Source organism: Pteropus alecto, unplaced genomic scaffold (assembly GCF_000325575.1).
Source record: "Pteropus alecto unplaced genomic scaffold, ASM32557v1 scaffold139, whole genome shotgun sequence".
Taxonomy (NCBI): Eukaryota; Metazoa; Chordata; class Mammalia; order Chiroptera; family Pteropodidae; genus Pteropus; species Pteropus alecto.
Window position 1 is genome coordinate 5,496,076 of NW_006443567.1, and position 23,702 is coordinate 5,519,777.

Genomic DNA, 23,702 nt, shown 5'->3' on the forward strand with positions numbered 1-23,702 from the left:
CCCAAACCCTTCTCTTACTGTTCCCAGAGACTCATACCTAGCCAAGTAGAAAGGGCCTTTAGAGACCAACCAGAAAGTCTTATCCTCTCAATGAAAAGATAAAAATATCGGGGCCCCAAGAGAGTAAATGGACTACCCCAGGACATACAGTCAGGCTAGAGGAGATGAGGTAAAAAGGGAACGTGCTAGTAGATGTTGCAAATCTCCGTGGGGAACCACAAATAAAAAAAGCCAGATGTTTATTCCTCAACTTTCTTCAAACAGCTTGAGGCTACTCTATACTGGCTCTTCCAAATTTCTTCCAACTTTCTTCCAACTTCGCTTATCCTTGAGTTGTGTGATTTTTTTAATCTCCCAAATAAGTCTCTTATTTAGGAGTTTTTTTAAACTTCCATGCCCTAATTAGTTATAAAACTCATATGTGTGTCTTGGTCAATCAGTACAACTCCTCCCCTCAACTGCCAAATAGGAAAATGGTCAGGGGCAAAGTCTCATTGAGAGCCAAAGACAAGGCTTGCTAAGAAAAATGCTTACTGTTATTCCCAAAGTCCCAAAAGGCACACTGAACTTGATCATAATTCTAGAAAAAAATAAAAGTCAAAAGTAAACACCTTTCCTTTTGATAGTTACCACACAATGACAACTACACACAAGTTATTTTCTCAACATTATTTTATGCAGTAGACACACACACACACACACACACACACACACACAAACCATTTGGTTTTAAGACTAATCTGAAGTAACTTGAGATTTCTAAGTGAGAAAACAACATGTTACTGCCTAGTGATGTGATGTGTGTCCTTTAAAATATTTGGCAACAAGAATTTTCAACGCCCTCCTGATGCAAGGCCCAGGTGGAGGCTGTAAATGGTTGGTGCAGGTCGGATGTGTGGTAAGTTCCTGTGGAACTTTGGAATTTGGGGCTCACAGCTGAAATCAAGCCTTATAGATACAAGGTTGAGCTTCCTCCTTATTAGGCCTAATGAGCATTCCTGAGGCCTCACCAGCCCCTACAATCTCCAGGACTGGAGACAAGAGAAATCGATTATTGGGGGATGCTTGGAAAGCTGTGGCCCCAGCTGGAATTGAGATATCTTACCCATCTAATGTGTTTCATTTGGTGTGTGTTTTTAAAAATTCTCTCTTGTGCTCTTCCTTCTTCTCTTCTAGAATTAAGACCTATGAAAATATGCTGTACAATATGGTCTTTTAGATTGGGAATGAAGGAAGAAGCTATTAAGACTTCACACTGGACATACATTAACATCGAAGAGTGTAATACTAGTTCTTTCTTATACTATGGCTAAATCTGATCACTTAGTAATATCTACCTTATGTTATGCCATATGACTATGATTTTAAAACTTTGGTGATAATTAATACATATTTTAATGCTCTTCATGGAAATTCAAAGGATAAAGATGTTCAATTATTTTTAATTTTTTTCCTCACTCAAAATTAAATGGAATTAAATACCATTTAGTGTCACAGGACAACCAAAAGATCCACTTGCCCCGAGTTACTCCTCTGCCAATCTGTCACAGAGTTAGAAGACCATCATTAGTTATCCCTTTAGGCCAAGGCATTGTTTCTAGAAGACCCCAATACAATACATCTCAGCTACATGGAAAGTGATGATCTTAATTAAGTCTTAGATCACATCTGTTAAGTAGTCAATTATTTTTAATGGGAAAATCATAGAGGGTTTCTGAGATGCAAAGGAATATGTTACCTGATTTCCTTCAATGTGCTGCAGAGTAATAACCACTGGGTCAGCCAAGTTTTGAATGGATGTATCTGAAATGCTGGCACTCACAATATATGTGGTTAATGCCTTAATGACATTTTTGCTCTATAGATGAAGCACAAGGAAGAGGAGTTTAGATTCTAAGTTTCTAAATTTTTGCACATTAATAATCAACCTAGACTTTTGAAGTATTACACAGCGTGAGGTACAGAAATATGGAAAATAAAATCACAAGCTAAGAAGGAATTTTTAGAGGTCACTGAGCTCATCTCCTGTCTTTACATAAAGTCTCAACTATACCAAGCTTAGAACAATTTATTAATCTGTCCACACATCCAAATATTATCCAATAAGCATTGGTTTTGTGCCTGCTACTCAGTACTGCACTGGCAACAAAATGAAACTATTCCCTACTTTGATAACTCTCTGGACCCTGACATGTCCCAACTTATTCCAGTTCTAATCCTCAACTATCTTTACTTTTAGGGAGCCCTTCCTTATAAGGAACACAAATCCATCATAAATTAGTTACAAGCCACTTCCTGTTCCATCCTCACTGGAGATGGAAGCAGGTTGATCAACATCCAGCATGGAACAAGTCTCTGAGGACATTCTTTTCCACCCTAGGGGACCATGAATTCTGAGGCCAGAGCATAGGTGTTGTGTGTCCTACTGTCCCCCACATGGCCTAGGACACAACGAATATTTTATCTTGTACCCTCAGCGAGTCAGTTACTTTGTTAAGTGCTTTCCACATACATTATCTTCAGTGCTCACTGAAATAATATAAGCATTTTTTAGTTAAACTGGGGCTTGGGGAGGCTCAAAATCTTGGGCAAAGCAGGTATACTTAACAAATGTTGGTTTAAAAGAAACAAGCTAGAATGTAGACATTGAAGTGTGGAGCTTGCTAATTAACAGAGCCAAAGTGCCACATACCAAAGCTCCAGAAGGCAAGGTACCTGGAGACTGCCTCTTTTGAGGCACATGTGAAGAGATGAGAGATAGGGCAGGTGCAAGACAGGAGAGAGAGGGAGCAAATCCTCTGAGGACTTGCCAAGAAAGCTTAGAAGAGGTGAGCCCAAATGATGTCCCTTGGGAAGCCTACTGAGTCACTTTTAGAAGATACCAAGCCCTAATATTTCTGAGCCCTGAAGCCCTGAGAACTGGCTAATTGTGAACGCAGCTTGGGTCTCCACTAGGAAGCTGCTCACTTCCTGTTCCTGACCAGTTCTGTTCTTCTAAAGCCAGCCTAATGGTTTAGGGCTCCTTTCTCAGAGGAATAACCCTGGGATATCCTGATGTGAAGATGGATATTGTGGAAAGGGCCTTGGCTGAGAGTCAAAAGACCAAATATGAGCCCAAGCCTTTCTGTTCCTTGAAAGTCCCTTTCCCTTTCTGGAACGTTGATGATATGAAGGAAGGTGGACCAGATGGTGTCTAACAACCTTCTCAACTTAGTCTAAGAGATACAAATTTCTGTAGTAAAAAGGCCAAAGGAGGAGAAACACAGTGACTCAGGACTTAACCTGTTCTCTGGTTTTATTTATTTCTCTTACATACAAAATTGTGGCCGTTCAGGGGAAAGAAAAAGAAATTTTTCCTAACTCTCCACCCTCGGCACTCTAGGCTTAAGTTTTACCTATTTTACTTCTGAACCTTTACAGAAGCTATTCTCTCTGCCTGAAACACTACTCCCTCCTCCTCATCGTCTTTCATCTTCTAGCTCCTACACAACCTTAGGCCTCAGCTGACATCTCTCTTAGACTAGGTATTCCCTGATGTCCCAGATGAGGGGTAGGTGCTGTCCTTTATACTCCCAGAGCCTCTGTGCCATATCGTACATGCCTGGTGCTTTGTCCCTCTCCTCAAAAACTGCCACTAGTTAGGGAGTGGAGGAGGAGGTACATGTCTTCCAAGAGTAGTGTCTTATCAACGATTTTTATGGTAATGTGTTATAATGACAGTTAAAATTTTGATCAAATGATATAAAGGAAGCAGGATGAAAGTAACACTGTGAGACTCAGTTCTCATGGGGAAAAGGTAGTTAAATGGTGGCATCTCTTGTAAATACTTTTCAACAACTAGTGGCACAGGTCCCACTCTCGGGTCACTCCCTTCAATGTTGGAAACTTTAGGTTTCTGTTCTCACCCATCAGACTGTAAGTTCCATGAAGGCAGGCACCACATCTCTCTTGCTTACCATTGTATCTCCAGCACCATGCAAGACACATAGTATGAACTCAATAAATATTTGCTGACTCATAGAATATATAGTCAATAATATTGTAATAACTATGTTCATTTAAAGCTAGATGGGTACTAGACTAATTGAGGAGATCACTTCATAAATTATATAAATGTTTAACTACTAAGCTGTATACCTGAAACTAATATAAGATAATATTGAATGACAAATGTAATCGAAAATAAATAAAAAACAAAATGTTTGCCGACTGAATAAATAACTGCACGAATAAGTGAATAAATTGTGTCACCACCATCAGGTCCTTTGCTCTCTCTGGGTTTCAGTTTTCTCATTGGTATAATGAGGAGATGGAACACTATAGGTTATAAGGGCCCTTCCAGCTCTGAATTTAATGACACGTTAATTCCATTCCTTCTTCATAAGGCACTATGACGTCTGTAGCCTAATTCTGGCAAAGAATCTTAATCTCTTTCAGTGGAAAATGTTCATGAATAAAAATCACTTATTAGGTGTGAAACCTATGCAAAACAAGTTTATCTTTTATTCTATGAGACAAAGAGAAAGAAAAAATTATCAAAATAATGTCATCTCAGATGATACTGAGAAATTAGAAGCCTACCCAAATGGTCAGAGTGCTATGAATCACATTCTTAATTATTATTAGAATTTTATTCATTAACTAGCTTGTTCTGAGTCCAGTCTAATTTTTTTCCATTAAAAAAGGTCTAATAAATATATAACTACTGAAAACATGTTGGGTACCTAGCCCTGTGCTGGGTGCCATGAAAATAAAACATGTTAGAGCCATGACATATGCTATAACCTACTTGGAAAACTAGGCAGAAATATGAGACAAGAATACAATCAGGGGGTGGGGAGCAGAACAGGGGCTGGTGAACTCCAGGCAGGTTTCCTAGGTGGGATTTGAGCTAAACCCACAAGAATAAATAGAATTTAGATAGATAGAGAAGGGAGCAAATAGAGAATTCCAATGAAACAGAACATCTTGCAGACATAGCTAGAGATAATGCAGCATATTTGAATCAGTATGTGGTATGGGTATGTGGCATATTTAAGTTGGCCCAGTACAACCTCCTCCAAAATAACTGAATATTTAACCATTAGAAATTCATTCCATTTGATAGCCTCTTTAGAAAACACAAACGTACCTAGGCAAGTTAATGTACTGATCTATTAAATATTAGAACTTTGGAGTCAGATAGCCTGGGTTTGATTCTCAGCTATACCACTTCCTAGCTGTGTGACCTTGAGCAAAATTACATAACTTCTTCTTCTAAGTCTGTTCAGGCTGCTATAACAAAATACCAAAGAATAGGATTGTTTATAAGTGACAGAAATTTGTTTCTCATAGTTCAGAGGCTGGAAGTCCAAGATCAGGATGCCCAAATGGTCAAATTCTGGTGAAAACTCAATTTCTGCTTCATAGATGGCACCTTCTTGCTGTGTCCTCATATAGTGGAAGGGACAATGGAGCTCTCTAAAACCCCTTTTATAAGGGCACTAATCCCATTTATGAGGGCTCCATCCTTAGGATCTAATCACCTCCAAAAGGACCCCCTTTCTAATACCATTACCTTAGGGGTTAGGATCTCAACACAAGAATTGGGGAGGGAGGGTACACAAACATTCAGACCACTACATTCTTTGAGTCTCAGTTTCTTGTGAGAAGTGTAAATGAAATATGAGATAATAAGTGCAAATATTAACAATTAATAGTTATTATCATCAACCACTTCATGTAAACTCTGACTGTTGTCTTCCCAACAGCTAGATAGGACAGAGCAGGGACAATGGGCCTTTTGGTAAGCAGAGCCCCAAGATAGGAAAATAAGAATAGCAATGCAAACACTTACATGGTGCTTACTATGTGCCAGGCAATATTCTAAACATTTTATATGTATTAACTCCTTTAATACTTCAACAGCCCAGTGAGGTACTTACTGTTATCCTGTTTTACATAGGAGAAATCTAAGTCATATGGAGGTTGAGTAACTTGCCCAAGGTCACACAGGTAGATTATGGCATAGCCAGCTTTAAATTTAGCCAGTCTGGCCCCAGAGTTCATGTTATTAACCACATTATACTGACTCTCTGTTTTAATAATGGATGAGGACTGAAGCCTTCAGGGAAGGTGCTGTGAAGGAACAACAAATGCCCACAGGCAAGTGTCCTGCTGGACACCACTCAGCTTCAAATAAATTGGCCTGAGAGAGTGGGCATGTTGGCATTGAGGAAGCCATGGAGATATGGGAGGAAAGCACTGACAAGCCAGAACAGCATTTCATCAGGAGAACTTGATGTTCTTTTCTGGCTTTAAAACATCATGAGGCCTCTGTTTGGTCACCAGATAATCCTTAAGGTCCCTTACAAAGCCAAAAAGCTGTGACAATTAAAAACTGTAGAACATAATTATAGTAGATGTTGATTCATGTTGAAGGCTGGGAGACTCATGGAATAAATTAGAGAACATATTCTAAAATAAACAGAACACCATGAAAATAGCAATAGTTCATAATTACTATGAACAATCCATGATAGTTACCAGAGGCAAGAACTTACCTTAAAAAGTGAAGTTTGGCCAAAGAAATTAAACAAGATGGTCTGTAAGTTGCGAAGAAGAATTCTCTTCCTCAGTGATTTAGGCAAATATATGGAAGCCAAAATCCTCCCCAGAGGGACTTTGTTTAGGTAACCCTGCCATGAAATGCCAGGAAATGAAAACTGGAGTCATCACCCTTGAATTTGAAGTCCTCCCCATCTTCCACTCCAGCACTAGACTCAGTCCCAGGGTATTACGTGGAGTGCTGAAGGGTGGAAACTAGCTCCACAAGCTATGCTACACTTTTCACACACACACACACACACACACACACACACACACACACACACACACACTCAGATCACAGGCTAAGATATGACCTGGTGCACATAGACATAGACACACACACACTACCCTTTCCTTTCTAAACTTATCTTTGAATTTCTCTCCCTTTGATCTGCTTCCATCTGGGTATTCATAGAAGTGGAAAGCAGAATGGCAAATTAGGTGATTTGTCATGATTCTCATAAATAAAGGCTAGTCTTAAAAAACAGCCACTGGAAATCCTGGAGAAGAAAAAGCTAGAAAAGGAGGAGGCCAAATTCTGTGTATAAACTCTGCCTGATCTTTGAACCACATATGTACAGGACAGACTCCAAATAAAGATAAAGGAACTCAACTGAGATTTGAGCTGCCATCCAAGAGATGGAATCTACAGTTTGATTCCAACCAAATTACTTGCCTAGTATAACAAAAAATCAATAGCTTTTAGAGGAATGTAGTAGAATTCAGAGTTTCCACAACATAACATTCTCAATATCCAGGATATAATCCGGAATTTCTCAACATGTGACAAAAAATGTAACCCATTTTCAATGAAAGACAATCAATAGAGATCAACTCTGAGATGACTCAGATGTTCAGTCTTTAAAATAAAATATGCTTGCAATTCATGCAAAAGAGAAAATAATAGCAGAGAAACAGAAGCCCCAAAATTAAAATTCTAAAACTGAAAATATAGGATTGAAATTTTTAAAAATGCACTGGAAGGGTTCAGTAGTAACATGAAGATTGAGGTCAATGAACTTAAAGATAAATCAACAGAAATCATACTATCAGAAGAATAGATAGTAATGATATAAAACATGAATAGAGTCTCAGGGACCTGTGGAACAGCAGCATCAAAAAATCTTGTATATATGTAATTAGAGTCCCAAAAAGAAAGAAGAGAGGGAATAGTGAAGAAATAGACCTACATTTACACTAGTGTTTGATTTTTTTGTTAGAATTGCCAACACAAGCCAATTGGGGAAAGAAACATCTTCAACAAATGGTTCTGGAACAACTGGATAGCTATATGGAACAAAATGAACTTCAAACCATACACCACACCACACCTCACACCATATACAAAATTTAATTCAATTAATTAGGATTATAGTCCTAAATATAAAGCTAAAATCACAGATCTTTTAAAGGAAAATATAGGAGAATATCTTCATGACCTTCTGGTAGACAAAGATTTCTTGGACAAGTTGTATATTGTTATTCACAAAAGAACGAATTGATAAGTTATACTGCATCAAAATTAAAACTTATGCTCATCAAAAAACACCATTGAGGAAATACACAGGCAAGCCACAGAGAAAATATTGTCAAAACATATATCTGATAAATGACTTACATCCAGAATATGTAAAAACAAATGCTTACAACTCAATAAGAAGACAAAAACCCAATTTAAAATGGGCAAAAGATTTTAACAGGTACTTTACCAAAGAAGATGTACGGATGGCCAGTACAAAAATTAAAAGTCACTCCACATCACTGACCACTTTAGAAAACAATATGATAGGTTCTTACAAATTTAAACATACATATTATGAGCCAGCTATTCCATTTCTAGGTATGTATTCAAGATATATGAAAACATATGTCCACACAAAGACTTTTACATGAATGTTCAATGCAACATTACTCATAATAGCCCAAACCTGGAAACAATCCCAATGTCCATCAACAGGAGAATAGACAAAAAAATCTATGGTATATTCATACAATGGAATATTATTCAGCAATAAAAAAGAATAAATTACAGAAACAACAAACAACCATTATACTATGTGAAAGAAACCTTATATAATACAGTACATATTATATGATTCCATTTACATAAAGTAAACAGGCAAAACTATAATGGAAAAATATAAGAAATGGTGGTTGCCAATGGAGGCAGTAGTTTCAGGGATTGACTGGGAAGAGGGGTGAATTATATTAATGTTCTATATCATGATAGGAATTTAAGTAACACAGATGTACACATATGTCAAAATTCAGAGAATGTATACTTAGAATTTGTACATTTCCCTGTATATGAACTTGATAATTTTTAACTATAAATTGTTTTGAGCAGTTGTTGGCAGCCTCTGGTGGAAAGGGCTCAGATTTTAAAGCCAGCCAGACATAAGTTTGAATCTTGGCTCAGTCACTAGGCTGTGTATCATTGGGCAAGTTTCTTAACTTCTCTGTTACCTTATCTATACAAAGGAGACAGTAGCACAATGCCCAACATATAATAAGTGCTCCACAAATGATACCAAATAGTAAACTGACATTTGAGATGATTTTAGGTTATGGGGCCAAAGGTGGTATTGTACATCTCATAGACACCATTCCAGCCAAGGTTTTTAGCCTACTGAGGGTTATATGTGAATCTTCCCTGGGATGTTTGTATTTTTATAAGGTTCTCTGGAGATTAAAATCTTATAACATACCTTCTCTTCCTCTCAAGGAATAAATGAATGAAGACAGAACAATATTTGACTGATTGGCTCTCAGATCCCTGAGCTGCACTCACCTCAGGGTCTGTGCCTTCCTTGTAGGAGTGAATACTAAAGGCCATGCCTTCGAATGTGTGGTCCACCCTCAGGACAGTCAAAGCCATGTTGGGCACTGTCAGATTTGCTGTTCTCCCCAAAAAACTCCATCTTGTGACCAACATGCTCAATTATCATCAGAGTTCTACAAAGAACCACAGGTAGAGAAGAGCACTCCTTTTTCATGTAAAACCCATTCTTAAAACATTTCCTTAATGTGAAACTTTTCTTTGAGTTTTAATCACTATCTTTATTTTGTTTAGGAATTATTAAATACTAGTTCTGGCTTTAGAGTCAGACAGACTGAGGTCTAAATCTTAGCTCCTCTAATTTCTAGCTACGTGGGAAAATAAAATAACCTCATTGAGCTTCCATTTCTTTACCTGCAAAGTCAGAGGTAATACTAGCACTCATCTCAAAAGATTGTCTTAAAGATTAAATGAAATTATTGTATATAAAGCCAGATCCTCAGGGCCTCATAAGCCAAGAAATTTGGACTTTATTCTACATGTAACAGAAAGCCACTGAGTAGTTTTAAAAGCAAGGGAATGACACAATATGATGTATGCATTAAAAGGTCATTCTAGCTGTTATGTAGAAAATAGACCATAGAGAGCCCAGAGCAGAGCAGGGAGACAAATTAACAGGTTACTATAGAAAGTCAGCTGGGAGAAATGGGGCTAGGACTAGCGCAGTGGTGGTGGTGGTGGAGATGTAGAGTAGATGAATCCCAGGGATATTTAAGGGATTAAGAAACTATGTACAGTGCCTCACAAGATTTGGTTATTGATTGGTTGTAGGGTAAAGGAAGGTAACTAGATTTATTCTTAAGTTTTTTTGCTTGAGCACTGGATGAATGCATTTTATAGAAATGGAGAACATTGGAGAAGCACCAGAGTTGGGAGATAGATTGAAGGTTTGGTTTGGTGTAACTATTTATTTGGAAATTCGTTATCATTAAGGTTCAGTTAGAATTTGAATGCATCCTTTCACAATTGTGGTTTGAGTAGGATGACTCCATTGCATGGTATTAACAGCTTTCAATACATAGCTATCTGACCTTTAAAATTGGTGATTACTGTATGCAATAGAATTAATAACAAATATTTTAAGTTCCATTAAATAATTTATTTTGCCAAAGTATTAGTACTTACTCATTGCTTACTTCATGCAGATCAGATGCTGAATGGTTTTGCTTTCTTAAAGTAGCATCAATTATTTGTAATATAATCTGGGTTAGGTTCATGCTTATCTCATCACATTGCGAAATAATGGATAATTCAGAAATAATAATCTTTGTTTCCTCTTCATCCAGAAAGGGGGATTCATTTATCAAATTTAAAATGTGCTCTGCAACATCTTCTGCATTCTCTAGAGAAACAAAATTGAAACATAAAACCTGCATTAGTTAGTTTGGGACCGCGCTAGTCTGCTTCCTTTTCTTTAAAAAGTAAGGGCAGTTAAATGGAAATACATAGCAAGGTAACAAAGTTTACAGAAGGAAAATACTGGACTTCAATTTCTACAATAAATGGAATCTCAGAAAATGGCACATAAGTCAAGGTTTTATTCATTAAATCCTTTTAAAAATACACCAGGGGAACCTCCTTGTCACTGAAGAATTACCTTGCAATTAGATTCTAATTAAGTTAAGACTTTTGAGTATTGGATTGAGTTAAGGAGATACTACCTATACTCAAATATCAGCAAATATTCAGTCTATGTTTTCATAATCAAGGGTAGTGATTATGTTTTTATGTCAAGAATCAGCAGTTAACACACTCACAAAAAGCAAATATGGACCACAAAACAATAAAAAGGAACTTAATTAGATTTTTCTAGAGAGTAAGAACAATAGCTATTAACTCGCCTACATTTTTCTTCACTTTTTATTATGGAAATTTTCAAACATGCACAAAAATAGAAAGAATAGTCTAACGAATCCCCATGTACTTCATGAATCACCTAACTTCAACAAGTGTCAATGAAAAGAGCTAATCTGATTTTATCTACACTCCCACCCACTTACCCCAACCCAATGATTTTAAAGCAAATCCCAGACATCATATCATTTCATCCATAAATACTTCAGTACACATTGAAGAATCTTTGTCATAACCACGATACCAATATCATATCTTCAAAAATTTAGCAATAATACTCAAAATCATCAAATATCCAGTCAGTGCTCAAATGTCTTTAATTGTCTCATAAATGCTTTTTTAAACTAGCACTTTGTTTGACTCATTCCCCACTTTTAAAGTTAAGAGCTTTGTTGAACACATACAACACAAATTAGATTTTAGTTCAATATAACCCATATAAAGCTGGGCTCCTTTGTGGCACCCTCCTAGTTTAAAGCACTCACATTCAACTGCAGTAGCCAAAATATAATGGAAAATAATTGAAAAATACAATCTGTTGAGAAAAATTCCAGAGAGATATTACGCTCATAACACACTTAACCCAGGTTGCATTATAAATAACTAACTCTGGGAAAACAAAATAATAAAGCATGAATATAATTCATTCTCTCTCTCTCTCTCTCTCTCTCTCTCACACTCACATATACACACACAACTCTCTGTCATTATCAATGTAAATGAAGCAGTCTTAACTGAGATCCTCTCAACACCCCCACCCCTGCCCTTAACCATTTCCCCCCTCTGCCTGAGAAGGCTTACATAGGAACTGAGTCAGCAGAGAATTCTCTGTGGATATGGAAGGAAGAGGGGAGATTGAACAAGTTTATACTAATTACTTTCAAATTAATATTTTATCCCTGTTACAGCTATCTTCTGATCAGTTAAACAAAGTGAGAAAACAACAAGACTAGGGATGGAAGAAAAATATAGCGTGTTTATTTATAGATCTTTCTACTGCTGTTATTAAATTGTTTAGGCTTTGTTATAAATGGGATAGGCAGAGGTGCCTACCTGGGGTCATTATTCTTTGGGCTGCAGTGGTGTGACTTCACTTCATGCAGTCCCTGCTGTGGCAGAATGAAATTAAACAGCAGACCACTAGGAGACTATTTTGTAGAAAGTAATTCTAGACTTTTCATCTAGAATAATATGGTTTTTAAGTAAAATTCAGGAGAAATTACAAAAAATTTGTAAGAATTTTAAGTCCTCAAGCAAAAGCAATAAAAGGAATCCTCTCTTAATTGTTGTAGAATAAATAGATCCGTATTACTCAAAATGATTATTATTAATCTGACAGTAATTGAAACAATCAAAACAATAATAATGTCTGTTATTTATTGAGCAATTTCTATGAACCAGTATTCTCATTCTCTACTACTACATAATAAACCACCTCCAGATTTAACAGTTTTAAACAACAATTATTATCCCTCATAATTCTGTGTGTTGACTGGGCTCAGCTGAGCAGTTCTCCCTTGTGGTCTCTCATGCAGTTGCAGTCAGATGGCTGCTGGGACTGGAGTCATCTCAAGGCTAGACTGGGCTGAAAGTCTTGATTTAACTTCCAACTGACAAAGAGGGAATGAATTGATGGTGGGCATTTGGGAAACTAGATACTACAACAAGGCATTATACATACATTTTCTCATTTAATCATCACAATAATCCTATGTGATGGGTACTAATATTATCCCCTGTTTACAGATTAAGAAATAAAGACACATAGGTTCTAATGCAGATTTTAATGCAGGCCTGTTTGATTTCAAAGCTAGTGTCCTTTAGTATCACTTTCTACTACAGCATTTGTGCTTTTTCCCCTTTTCTTCATCATGGTGTTGGGGCTTGGAACAGCAGTACTTTGCAGTTCTCCCTGATGTCCTGGGAATTACATTGTTCTGTCTCAATCACACACTATCTTGCCCTGATAGTGGGATGGACACAGACAGAAGAGAGTTTCATGAAAAGTTTCAGCCAACTTCATTAGAGTGTAATGCACCTTCAATACTATGGAGATAAAAAAAATTGAGCACAGCAAAGAACCCACAGACCTTTGAAATAAGGGTATCTTTTCTTTACAATATTTAGGAGTTATGAGAAATGAACATTTAAGTGGGAAACTGAAGAGTTTTCTCCAACCAAGATATCTAATGCTTGTCGGCAGGATTGAAAGCTAAAGAAAAGTGTTCAACATGAATATATTTTTCTTTCTTTTACATTGTATGCATTTTTCATTAAGCTCCTAATTTACAACGAGAAATATTCCTCCAAAGCTAATAAACTTAATAGTTTATTTTTCAGTTATATACATTATAGCCACTATCCACTATTCTCTTCCTCTGCCAATTTTCTTTTCATAAAGTGACTTCTGAAAGTTAATTTTCTAAAAATCCTGACCCAATGCAATACTCTTGTTGTTGTCATAGTTGTTAGTTAACTTTTTCTTTCACAGAGAAAATTCTATTATCATGTCTAAGAAAAATGTGTCACTCAGAAGGAGGGAGGTCAGCATGAAACACAGACCGCCCCCCTCGCTGTCCACTCATTTCAAGCTGCAACACTCCCTATTGCCCTGACTCATGATTTAGAAACCATCAGAGCCTGTGCTTGCTCTTCTAATTCTTCTAGATACTCCTTGGCAAAATCTCGAATTTACATCTGCAAGGAAGACCAGTCTAGAAGTTCACTGCCTCAAGGCAATTCCCAGGTTCTTCTGCAGTGCCTACAATGCCTGTGCCTCAACTTCCTACTATTCATTGCGGGATGGATCTACTTTATGCAGTAGAGCTATGCCTTAGAAGGTGCATATAAACTGAAGCTCTATGGGGAAAACCTTTATGCATACTTTAAAAACGCTGATAAGGAGGTAAAGGACTTTCAGAATAGTGCTGTAAGGAGGGGCTTGAGGAAAAGATCACAGACAGACATCTATTACACTAGTCAAAATTAGCAAAGACAACCATTCAAAGTCTTTGGTGATTGATGGGAAATTTTACAACAAATTGACATGCATTTATTCAACAAAATCTAAAGAAACTGTCAAGTACAGTGGGATGCCATGGCATTTGAGCTAAGAACTGCACCCATCCCCCACAGCTATGCCTTGTGGAAGAATTGTTCCATTGGGTTAGGCAGCCAAGTAGCAGTCACCTTCTCCCACAGCTCCCTGGAGTAGAAAAACTATTCTGAGTGGATTTGACAGCCAGTGAACATTGGCAGTTCTCATCTTTCTGACTCTGGTCTGTGGAAGATTCATACTGGGCAGTGGAAGCAGCTGAGTGCCAGCAATGAGTCCCCTTTCCTTCCAAATACACACACAGCTCCTGCTCCATAGGGAAGAACCTGGTGACATATCTGGTGAAGAGCACATTCACCATCACCACCACCCCCAAGCTTTTGTCCCAGAGGACAGATAATTTGCCCAGAGGAGGATAGGAGAAAGCCTCAAAGACTGGCAACACTGCCCCTACCAAAGGGACAGACTTTAATCGGATCAGACCATGGAGCAGTTTGTGCCCCAAGGTTTTGTCAAAAACAAGAGAACAATCAACTAGCAATTAGATAGCTAACAGCTGGGAGCGATACCAATAGAGGCAGACCAGCCAGAAGCTTAGCGGGGATAATAGAGAAAGAGACAAAGAATCCAGCTCCACAGTCATCCCTGGTGGTCAGGAAAATATGTACATGTCCGGAGGCTGTATCTTCTAAAGAGCAGCATCAGAAGATATACACTGCAGGGGAAGTAAATTTCACTGAGCTAGTCTAACCAAGGACTTTTTTTTTACAGAAATAGAAAAAGCAATTCTAAAATTAATATGAAACCATATACACACACCCAAATAGCCAAATCAATCTTAAGAAAGTAGAACGAAGTCATCACACACCTTGACATTAAAATATATTACAAAGCTGCAGTAATCAAAACAGTGTGGTACTGGTATAAAGACAAACATATAGACCAATGGAACAGAATAGAGAGCCCAGAAATAAATCCACACATATACCATCAACTGATCTTCTACAAGAGTGCCAAGAATATACAATGGGAAAGGATAGTCTCTTCAACAAACAGTGTTGAGATATTCCCATAGAAAAGAATGAAATGGACCTTTGTATTATACCATACACAAAAATCAACTAAAAATGGATTTAAGATTTAAAGAAGTCTTAAAGATGTGGTACATTTATACAATGGAATATTACTCAGCCATAAAAATGAAATCTTACCACTTCAAACAACATGGATAGACCTAGAGGGTATTATGCTGAGGGAAATAAGTCAAACGGAGAAAGACAAATACCATATGGCCTCATTTATATGTGGAATCTGAAGAAAAAATAAACAAAACAAAAACAGACCCATAGATACAGCGAACAAACTGATGGTTGCCAGATGGAAGTGGGTTCAGAGGAGTGGGTGGGAAAAAAAAGGAATTAATAAGTACAAATTAGCAATTACAGAATAGTCACAGGGATGTAAACTACAGCCTAGAGAATATAGTCAATAATATTGTAATGACTACGGATGATGTCAGATGGTTACTAGATTTATCAGGTTTGATCACTTCGTATATAAATATCTAATCACTACATTGTACACCTGAAACTAATATAATATTGTATCTCAACTGTAATTGAAAAATTAAAAAAATATTTAAAAATCAAAATTGTTAAAAATGAGCAAAAAACTTAAACATTTCTCAGAAGAAAACATACAAAAGGCCAATAGATATTATCAAAAGGCCAATAGATATGTGTTCAGCATCAGTAATCATCAGGGAAATGCATATTAAAACCATAATGAGATATCACTTCATAACTGTCAGGATGGCTATTATCAGAAATCAAGAGATACATGTTGGCAAGGGTGCAGAGGAAAGGGAACCCTCATATACTGTTGGTACAGCCATTATGAAAAACAGTATAAAAGTTCCTCAAAAATTAAAAAATAGAACTACCATATGATCCAGCAATCCCACTTGTGGGTATATATCCAAAGGAAATGAAATCACTGTCTTAAAGAGATACCTGCACCCCCATGTTCATTGCAGCATTATTCACAATAGTCAAGATCTGTAAACAACCTAAGTGTCCATCAAGAGATAAATGGATAAAGAAAATTGATTATACACAAATATATATATATATATATTTAATCACACACACAAATATATATATAATCACACACACAAATATATACATATATATCTGTGTGTATGTGCAAAAAAGGAGAATGTGTGTGTGTGTGTGTGTGTGTGTGTGTGTGTAATTCAGCCATAAACAAAGAAGGAAATTCTTCCATTTGCAAGAACATAGACGAACCTATAGGACATTATGCTAAGTGTAATAAGCCAGATGTAGAAAGACAGATACTGCATGATCTCACTTATATGTGAAATCTAAAAAAAAAGTTGAACTCACAGAAACACAGGATAGAATGGTGGTTGTCAGAGGCTGGGGGAGGAGGAAATGGGGAGTTACTAATCAATAGGCATCAAGTTTCAGTTAAGTAAGATGAAAAAGTTCTAGAGATCTGCTATACAACATTGTACCTATTTAGTCAATAGTCATGTATTATACATTTAAAAATTTATCAGAAGGGTAAATCTCATGTTAAGTGTTGTTACTACAACAAAGTAAAATTAAAAGAAGAAAGAAAGTAGAGTAGCCATTTCCAGAGGCTAGAAGGAGGGGTAAAGCAAGAATGACTGCTAATGTGTACAGGTTTCTTTTTGGAGTGATTAAAATGTTCTGGAATTAGTGGTGATGGTTGCACAATCTAGAGAATATTCTAAAAATCACAGATTGTACACATTAAATGGATGAGTTTTATGACACATGAATATCTTCATAAAATTTTTAAACTACATTGAGATATCAATTTCTGCTTATCAAAGATCCAAAACTCTGATAACATGCTGTGCATGATGAAGGTGTTCTGAAACAGGTACTTTCATACCTTGCAAGTGGGAGTATAAATTGATGCAACTATTACAGAGAGCATTTTGACACCATCAAAAGTATGATTGAGCCAGCAATTCTACTTTTAGGAATTTATGCTTCAAGAATACCCAACTTGCACAAAATGACATATGACTGATATCTATTTCAGCAACTCTTTAAAAACAAAATGTTTTTTTAACAACTTAAATGTCCATCCATAGGAAACAAGTTAAAGAAATAAATTGTGGCATAATATAATACAGCAAAAAAATATACTAATATGATAATTTCTCCAAAATATTAAGAGGAAAAGAACAAGGTGCACAACAGCATATGCAGCATGCTTCAGTTGGTGTACAAAAAAGGAGAATATATATGTATATGTATATGTACATGTATATGTACATGTATGTGTATGTGTATATGTATGTGTATGTATATGTGTTTCTGTATACATACACACATATGTATGTATAAATTTCCTTATAGATGCATAAAACATCTCTGTGGATATTAACTGAATGGCTGGGGTCAGCAGTGGGAAGGAAATGTTTTACTGTATATTTTTTTGTTTTTTCAATATTGAACTATGTGAAGAGCTTTCTATTAAAATTTTTTAAAAATTAAAATGAAATGAAAAATAATTATAGCCAAAAATTATAAAATAAAAATTATAAAACTAAAAACAATGATACTCTTAACTTATCATGCCCAACTCCTACCTCCACCAACATTTTCTGAAGCTGGGTTTCTGTAAGGTAGATTTTTCTACGTGAGGGTTTGCCTATACTGTCTCTGATCTCAGGTCCAGCAGACCAACTGAAGTTCCATTATTTCTCCAATGTGTACAGAACAGTCTTACCATCACTGATAGTAATATTAGCAAGATTCACAATGTTATCAGGAAGTTCTTGAAGCAACTTGCATTGTTTATACTTTGGTTTTTCCCACTGAGATTTGCCAGTGTCGATACTGATTGAGCTGAAAAAGAGAAGAGAGAAGAACAAGCTTTCTCATTGGAGGATGAGGCCAGAATAGTCTCAAAGCAAATGGTGAAGCAAATAGTCATTAAGCAAATGGCTTATCTTTGGCATGCCTCTCCTTTGCCCACTCCCAGCCTCCTGCCTGAGCTAGCAAAGGCAGAAGCCCAGTGCTTATAAAGTGAAGAACATTTTGCTCTTGGGGAGGAAGTGAATCTAATGTCCCCATGCAGGAGGTATAAACAGGCAAGAGAGTTTGAGATGGGGCATGGCAATGTCCAGCAGATCAAGAGTTAAGGCAGAGATTTTGCTGCTCTGGACATGACTCCTTACCCTCACTTTCCTTTCTTATCCTCATTCCTGTTAGAATGTGGTCTCTATCTCAGCATATTAATTTATTTAAGGCAATTAGTATAGCATCCTCTGCAGTTCATTGGCTTTCATCATCCATCCTCCTCTATGCCTCATCCAATTCAAATCAGTTCATTTCCAGTCAGTTAATGCATTTATTGAGCACCTACTATGTTCTAGGACTGGTAGTAGGTAGTGAAGACAAATAGGAGAGATCTCGTCCCTCAGGGAGCTTATAACTTGCTGGTTTGATACTGTAAATGTAACTACATTTAATAGGCAAGATATGAGATGAAAAGTTGTATAAAGAAGACTGAATCTATCAAACCACTAAGCAAGAAAACTTATTTGCAACTTTTGAGCTAAGCTAGTTGCTGCAAGGACAGAGATGGAGAAAGCACCCCACCCCAAGCAGAGCAAGACATGTGTAAGCACTCATTGAGTACATAATAGCAAATCATCCTTTTTTGACTAAAATGTGGTAAAGAAGGGAATCATAGGTCTTCAGTACTGTATTCAAGGGTATATACTTAATTAATTAGTCAATGTGGAACCAGAGTGAGAAAATGACATGATAGCAACCATACTTTAGGAAAATCATGCTGGCAGCAGTATGGAGTATAGCTGGGGGTTGGTGAACAGTCAGAAGGCAAGGGGACTGTTCTAATAGTAGGCAAAATGTAGTGGCAGTGGGGTTGGAAAGGAAAGGCTAGATGTGAGCTCTGATTATGGCCATAAAAGCCACATAATTTGCTGACTGATTAGATGTAGGGAGGAAGAGGTAGACTACAATTAAAGATGTTGTCCCCCAAAAGAGAGCTTTTAAGCCTTTGTCAAAACCTGCTGTCCTTCTGGTCTACCCACTTAACTTAATAATATAAACCGTTATAACAGAAAGTAAGAGAAAGACTGATGATTTTAAAAATGAAAATGATAAAGTCAACAATAGAAAAGCAACTTAGTATATTATTATGGCCCATCAATGAGGTAGTTTCTGAGGCAGTTTTTCAAAGTGGTCCTTATGAAGATGAATGTGAAACATGGAAAATGTTGATAAACCACTGAATGAAAGGATAAATTCCATTATTGATATGAAGACAGTGATTACCACTGCATAAAACTTAAAGGAATGCAGTGAAAGGCTAGATGAAAAAAAATATGCCTACCTGAAAACAACTGCATTCAGGTGGTGGGATTATAGGTGACTTTTTCTATTTTCTCTTCTTGAAAATTTTTCTGCAATGTTATTATGTTCCATTGTATGCTTAAGTAGGTCCAAAAAGTGAAAGGAAGACTGGCAGTAGAAGAAAAGAGGGAGGAAGCATACTCAGACAAATGACATAGAAACATGCCCCCCAATAAGCAGATCTTTGTGTATCTGAACTGGCCATTAGAACTTGGCTGGTACATACCAGATTCTAGTAGCGTTTTCAGCCTCATTTTTTAGGCATCTAGTTTGGGCTGTCTCAATAGGGTTGGTTAAGAGCCACTTATATGTACCTTTGTATTTAGAGACTGTCTCATCGGCTTTGCACTTTCCTGGTTCTACGGAGAAGATATACGCACATTTTAAAGGGCAAAAGGTACTTAAAAGTATCATGAACATCCATTACAACCCATCATTACTACCCTGCACACAAATATCAGCAAATTAAAAAAGTAACTTTTTCTATCAGGCCATTTAAAGCAGGCTTCATTGAAAGTAGCATTAAATGGAATTCTTTTTTAAAAAAAATAAGCCTCCCAGTACAACCTCACATTTAGTCCTTTTCATTAAAACTACTAGTTGACTGGACAGGTTTCTTTGTTTATGTTTTTATTTTTTTAAAGATACACATGTTTTGAAAACAATTCAAGCCACACACAGAGGTGTAGAGTGAAAATCAAAAGTCCCACCTGCCACTTGCCCTCCTTCTGAAGTATCCACTGTTAATAGTGTGAGATGCAATGATAGAAGACTAAAAGCTGACTTCTCATTCTGGATGTCTCCTTCCTTCTTAATGGACTCTAGGGTGGATTTTGTTTTGATAAACTCAATGTATCTGCCATCACCAATATAGACAGGGGAGCTCTTTTCTGATGTTGGTGCTGAGGGCAAGGTATTGCTACCAAGTGTTGTCACCTTAAGGCAGATGTACCTATGTTAAATTTATGTGATAAGCTCCCAGTTTTTACTGACCACTCACTGGGTTTGTGAGCCAATTCCAGAAATCTTTCCCTCAGGGGTTATGATCCAAGAAGTGGCCCAGCCAGCCTTGCCAAGCCATCCTAGTCTCCTCCTCTGAGTGAAGATGGAAGATGCCTTCAGCTCAATCTCAAGAAGCTGCTCATTTGCGTCATTTGCATAGCAGTTCTGCATGTGGCTTCAACACTTCTCTGCCTTCCATCTCACTCTCATTCACAGTCACATACTGCCCTCTGCCACCTAATTAGTTTGTTACCAAGGATTGTGCATTCTAATGCCTATGTGTGTTATCTTGGTTAGCTCAATACTTTTTACCACAGTCTGTTGGGGAAAAGGAAGAAAGCCGGCAGCAATGGGAAGGAGATGGAGAAGCCTAATAGCTTTTCTCTTTTACCATTAAAGCCTTGCTAATCTAAAAAGAAAATGCCCATGAGAGAAATCCTAGACTGCCTCTCCAGATCACTTTCCAAAATTAATAGCCTGGTTAAATCAATCAATAAATTACCAAGAATCTATTGGGCAGATGTTGTGTGTAATGAGGAAGCTCTCCAGGTCTCTGGTATTTATGCAAGAGAGACAATCCTTCTACTCCATTGATGGACTGGTCACTGATGAAATCCAGAGCTGACCAAGTGTCTGGTAGCCCCTATGGCACTCTGTTTTTTTTTTTTTTTAATAACCTCTTTTAAGAAAGGTAGAAAGGTTGTTAAGGCAGGTAAGCACTGAGGACATGGAAAGGAACATAAAGACCATTTCTTTCCACTTTGAACTCAGGATCTCTTAATGTGTATGTATTATAAGCTTTATAATTAGGGGAGTGAATTCATGTGGAAATACTCCCTCAAGTTACCTAGTTTTTTCACTGCAATATATTCAGACTTTACTAATAACGTCAATTGATCTCCTGTGAAGTTTCCATACATGAAGTTGCCATGTATTTTACTTTTGATCCTACTGATCAATTTGGTGGTTGCTAAAGAAGAATTGGCTTTTATAATGGCCTGACAAACACATCTAAAAAAGCAGAACAAAAGAGAAAGATGTTGCAATTATGTCAACAGAGTGCAAATTGACCTGCTGTGATGAAATTCTATACAGATGACTTAATCGGTAGTCCATAAATATCAAACATTTTACAGCTAGTAAGTGGCAATTCTTAAGAAATAATGTAAGACAGCATATTGAAATCTTCTGATAAATTTTCTCATGCCCCAAACAACTCAAAACCTATTTTCAAAAGGTCAGCAACATTTGCATTATATTGAAATTGACTAGCCATGCTATTTCTCTAAGACTTTTTGATAATTAATAGAGAAGATGAAGTATTCAGGATTTATTACTTCAGAGAAAACATTTAACCCCTTTGGTCTCCAATTTATCCACCATTACTACAATAAGGTAAATAGGTACATGCTCAATTAATCTATAAAGATGTGTTCTACAGAAGGCTGATTTGTATAATAGAATAATAATAATGATAATGATAATTATAGTAGCTAACATTTGTAGAGCTCTTGCTCTACATGTTTTGATTCATGTTATCCTCATAGTGCTCATATTATCCCCACTCTACAGATAAGGAAACCGAGCCTTAGCCAAGGTTACAAAGACCTAGCATTTCATTTCTAAATGCTCTTTCCAATAAAAGATATGTTATGAATGAATGAGGCTGTCATTGACCTCAACTTCTGTAGTGAGGTCCTCAAACATTCAAAAACCTTTACTATTCCATTATATAGCACATTTCAGATTCAAAAACTTACCCATACCTTTTCTCCATTTGTAGATGCATCTTTTTGAAGAACACATTTCCTATGTTTCCTACCAGCTGTGAAAAGCTAGACGTGCCCATGTTTACTCAAAATTTCTCTCTATGTCCAATCTAAACCATGCCTCCCCCTCCATTGATCCATGTTTAGTGAAGTCCCTGCTCATCCTACACATTTCATTTTGAGCCTATCTCTTCTCAGCTTTCATTGTTCCAGTCTGAAGAGGGCTCCTTTTTTTTAAAACTTGTCCTTTTCCTGCAACAGACCCTCTATTCTTAGCACCCTGAATATTTCAATGACTTTTCCATGAGCCTTCTTTGGCTATATGTTCTTCTTGAGTTGTATCAAGAAGGGTAGCAATAGTTAGTGTTCTGGGAGGAGCTGGACCATGAGTCTGAACAGGACCAAGGATGCTTTCCATGTTGTTTGTTCAATTTCCCTGCTCTGTATTTTTTGGACTTTTTTGATGACAACAAACACTTTATTCCCCCATTCCAAAATTATGACCACTTTGGACCCAATTTTCTCTTCACTACAAAGAGGCAGCAGACAGGCTACTACACTGTGCTGTGACCAACTGAAACAACTTATTTCATGAAGGCAAGAGCCCAATTACAGCCTCTGTAAAATAACCACCAGGTACTTTGATCTCCTCCTGACAACTCTGACCAACAGACTGCACTTACAGAATTAAATGGAAGGAAAATCAGAACTAAATGTACCAGCTATGAATAAACCGAGCTCCTACCTGTATAGTACATAGGAAATTGTAGCCATCTCTTGCCCTTCTCTCTGTTCCAAATAATGCAAAAGAAAAGTACATAGCCACTGAGATCTTTAAACAAACGTCACAACTGAGTACAAGATTTATTGTCAACAACAACAACCATAATTATACTTTATATTTATGTAACCCATTGCCATCTTCAAATCACCCTTAAAAACATCAATGCATATTTAGTCCTCATACCAACCCTGTAAGGTGAGCAATCCACATATTGTCACTCCATTTTCTATGTGAGGAATCTATGCTCAGAGAAGTTAAATGATCTGCACAGTACCACACAGCAGATGAGTCCCAGAACTGGTAGTAGAATCTAATCCTTCTGGATCTGAAGCTTAACATGGTGATGACAATAGTAGACAGTACCAAG

General features: G+C 37.0%; 1 protein-coding gene across 1 annotated transcript in view; it reads right to left on the reverse strand.

Annotated features, from left to right (window-relative positions):
• The window catches only part of ADGRG4 (adhesion G protein-coupled receptor G4), an 85,190-nt gene that overhangs the window by 23,745 nt on the left and 37,743 nt on the right, over nucleotides 1-23,702 (reverse strand). Inside the window, 10 exon segments of the mRNA XM_015598753.1 lie at nucleotides 535-580; nucleotides 1,739-1,858; nucleotides 6,543-6,677; nucleotides 9,380-9,490; nucleotides 9,492-9,543; nucleotides 10,553-10,769; nucleotides 18,126-18,244; nucleotides 20,007-20,139; nucleotides 21,630-21,793; nucleotides 23,297-23,383. Of these exon segments, the coding sequence (XP_015454239.1) occupies nucleotides 535-580; nucleotides 1,739-1,858; nucleotides 6,543-6,677; nucleotides 9,380-9,490; nucleotides 9,492-9,543; nucleotides 10,553-10,769; nucleotides 18,126-18,244; nucleotides 20,007-20,139; nucleotides 21,630-21,793; nucleotides 23,297-23,383 (1,184 nt within the window).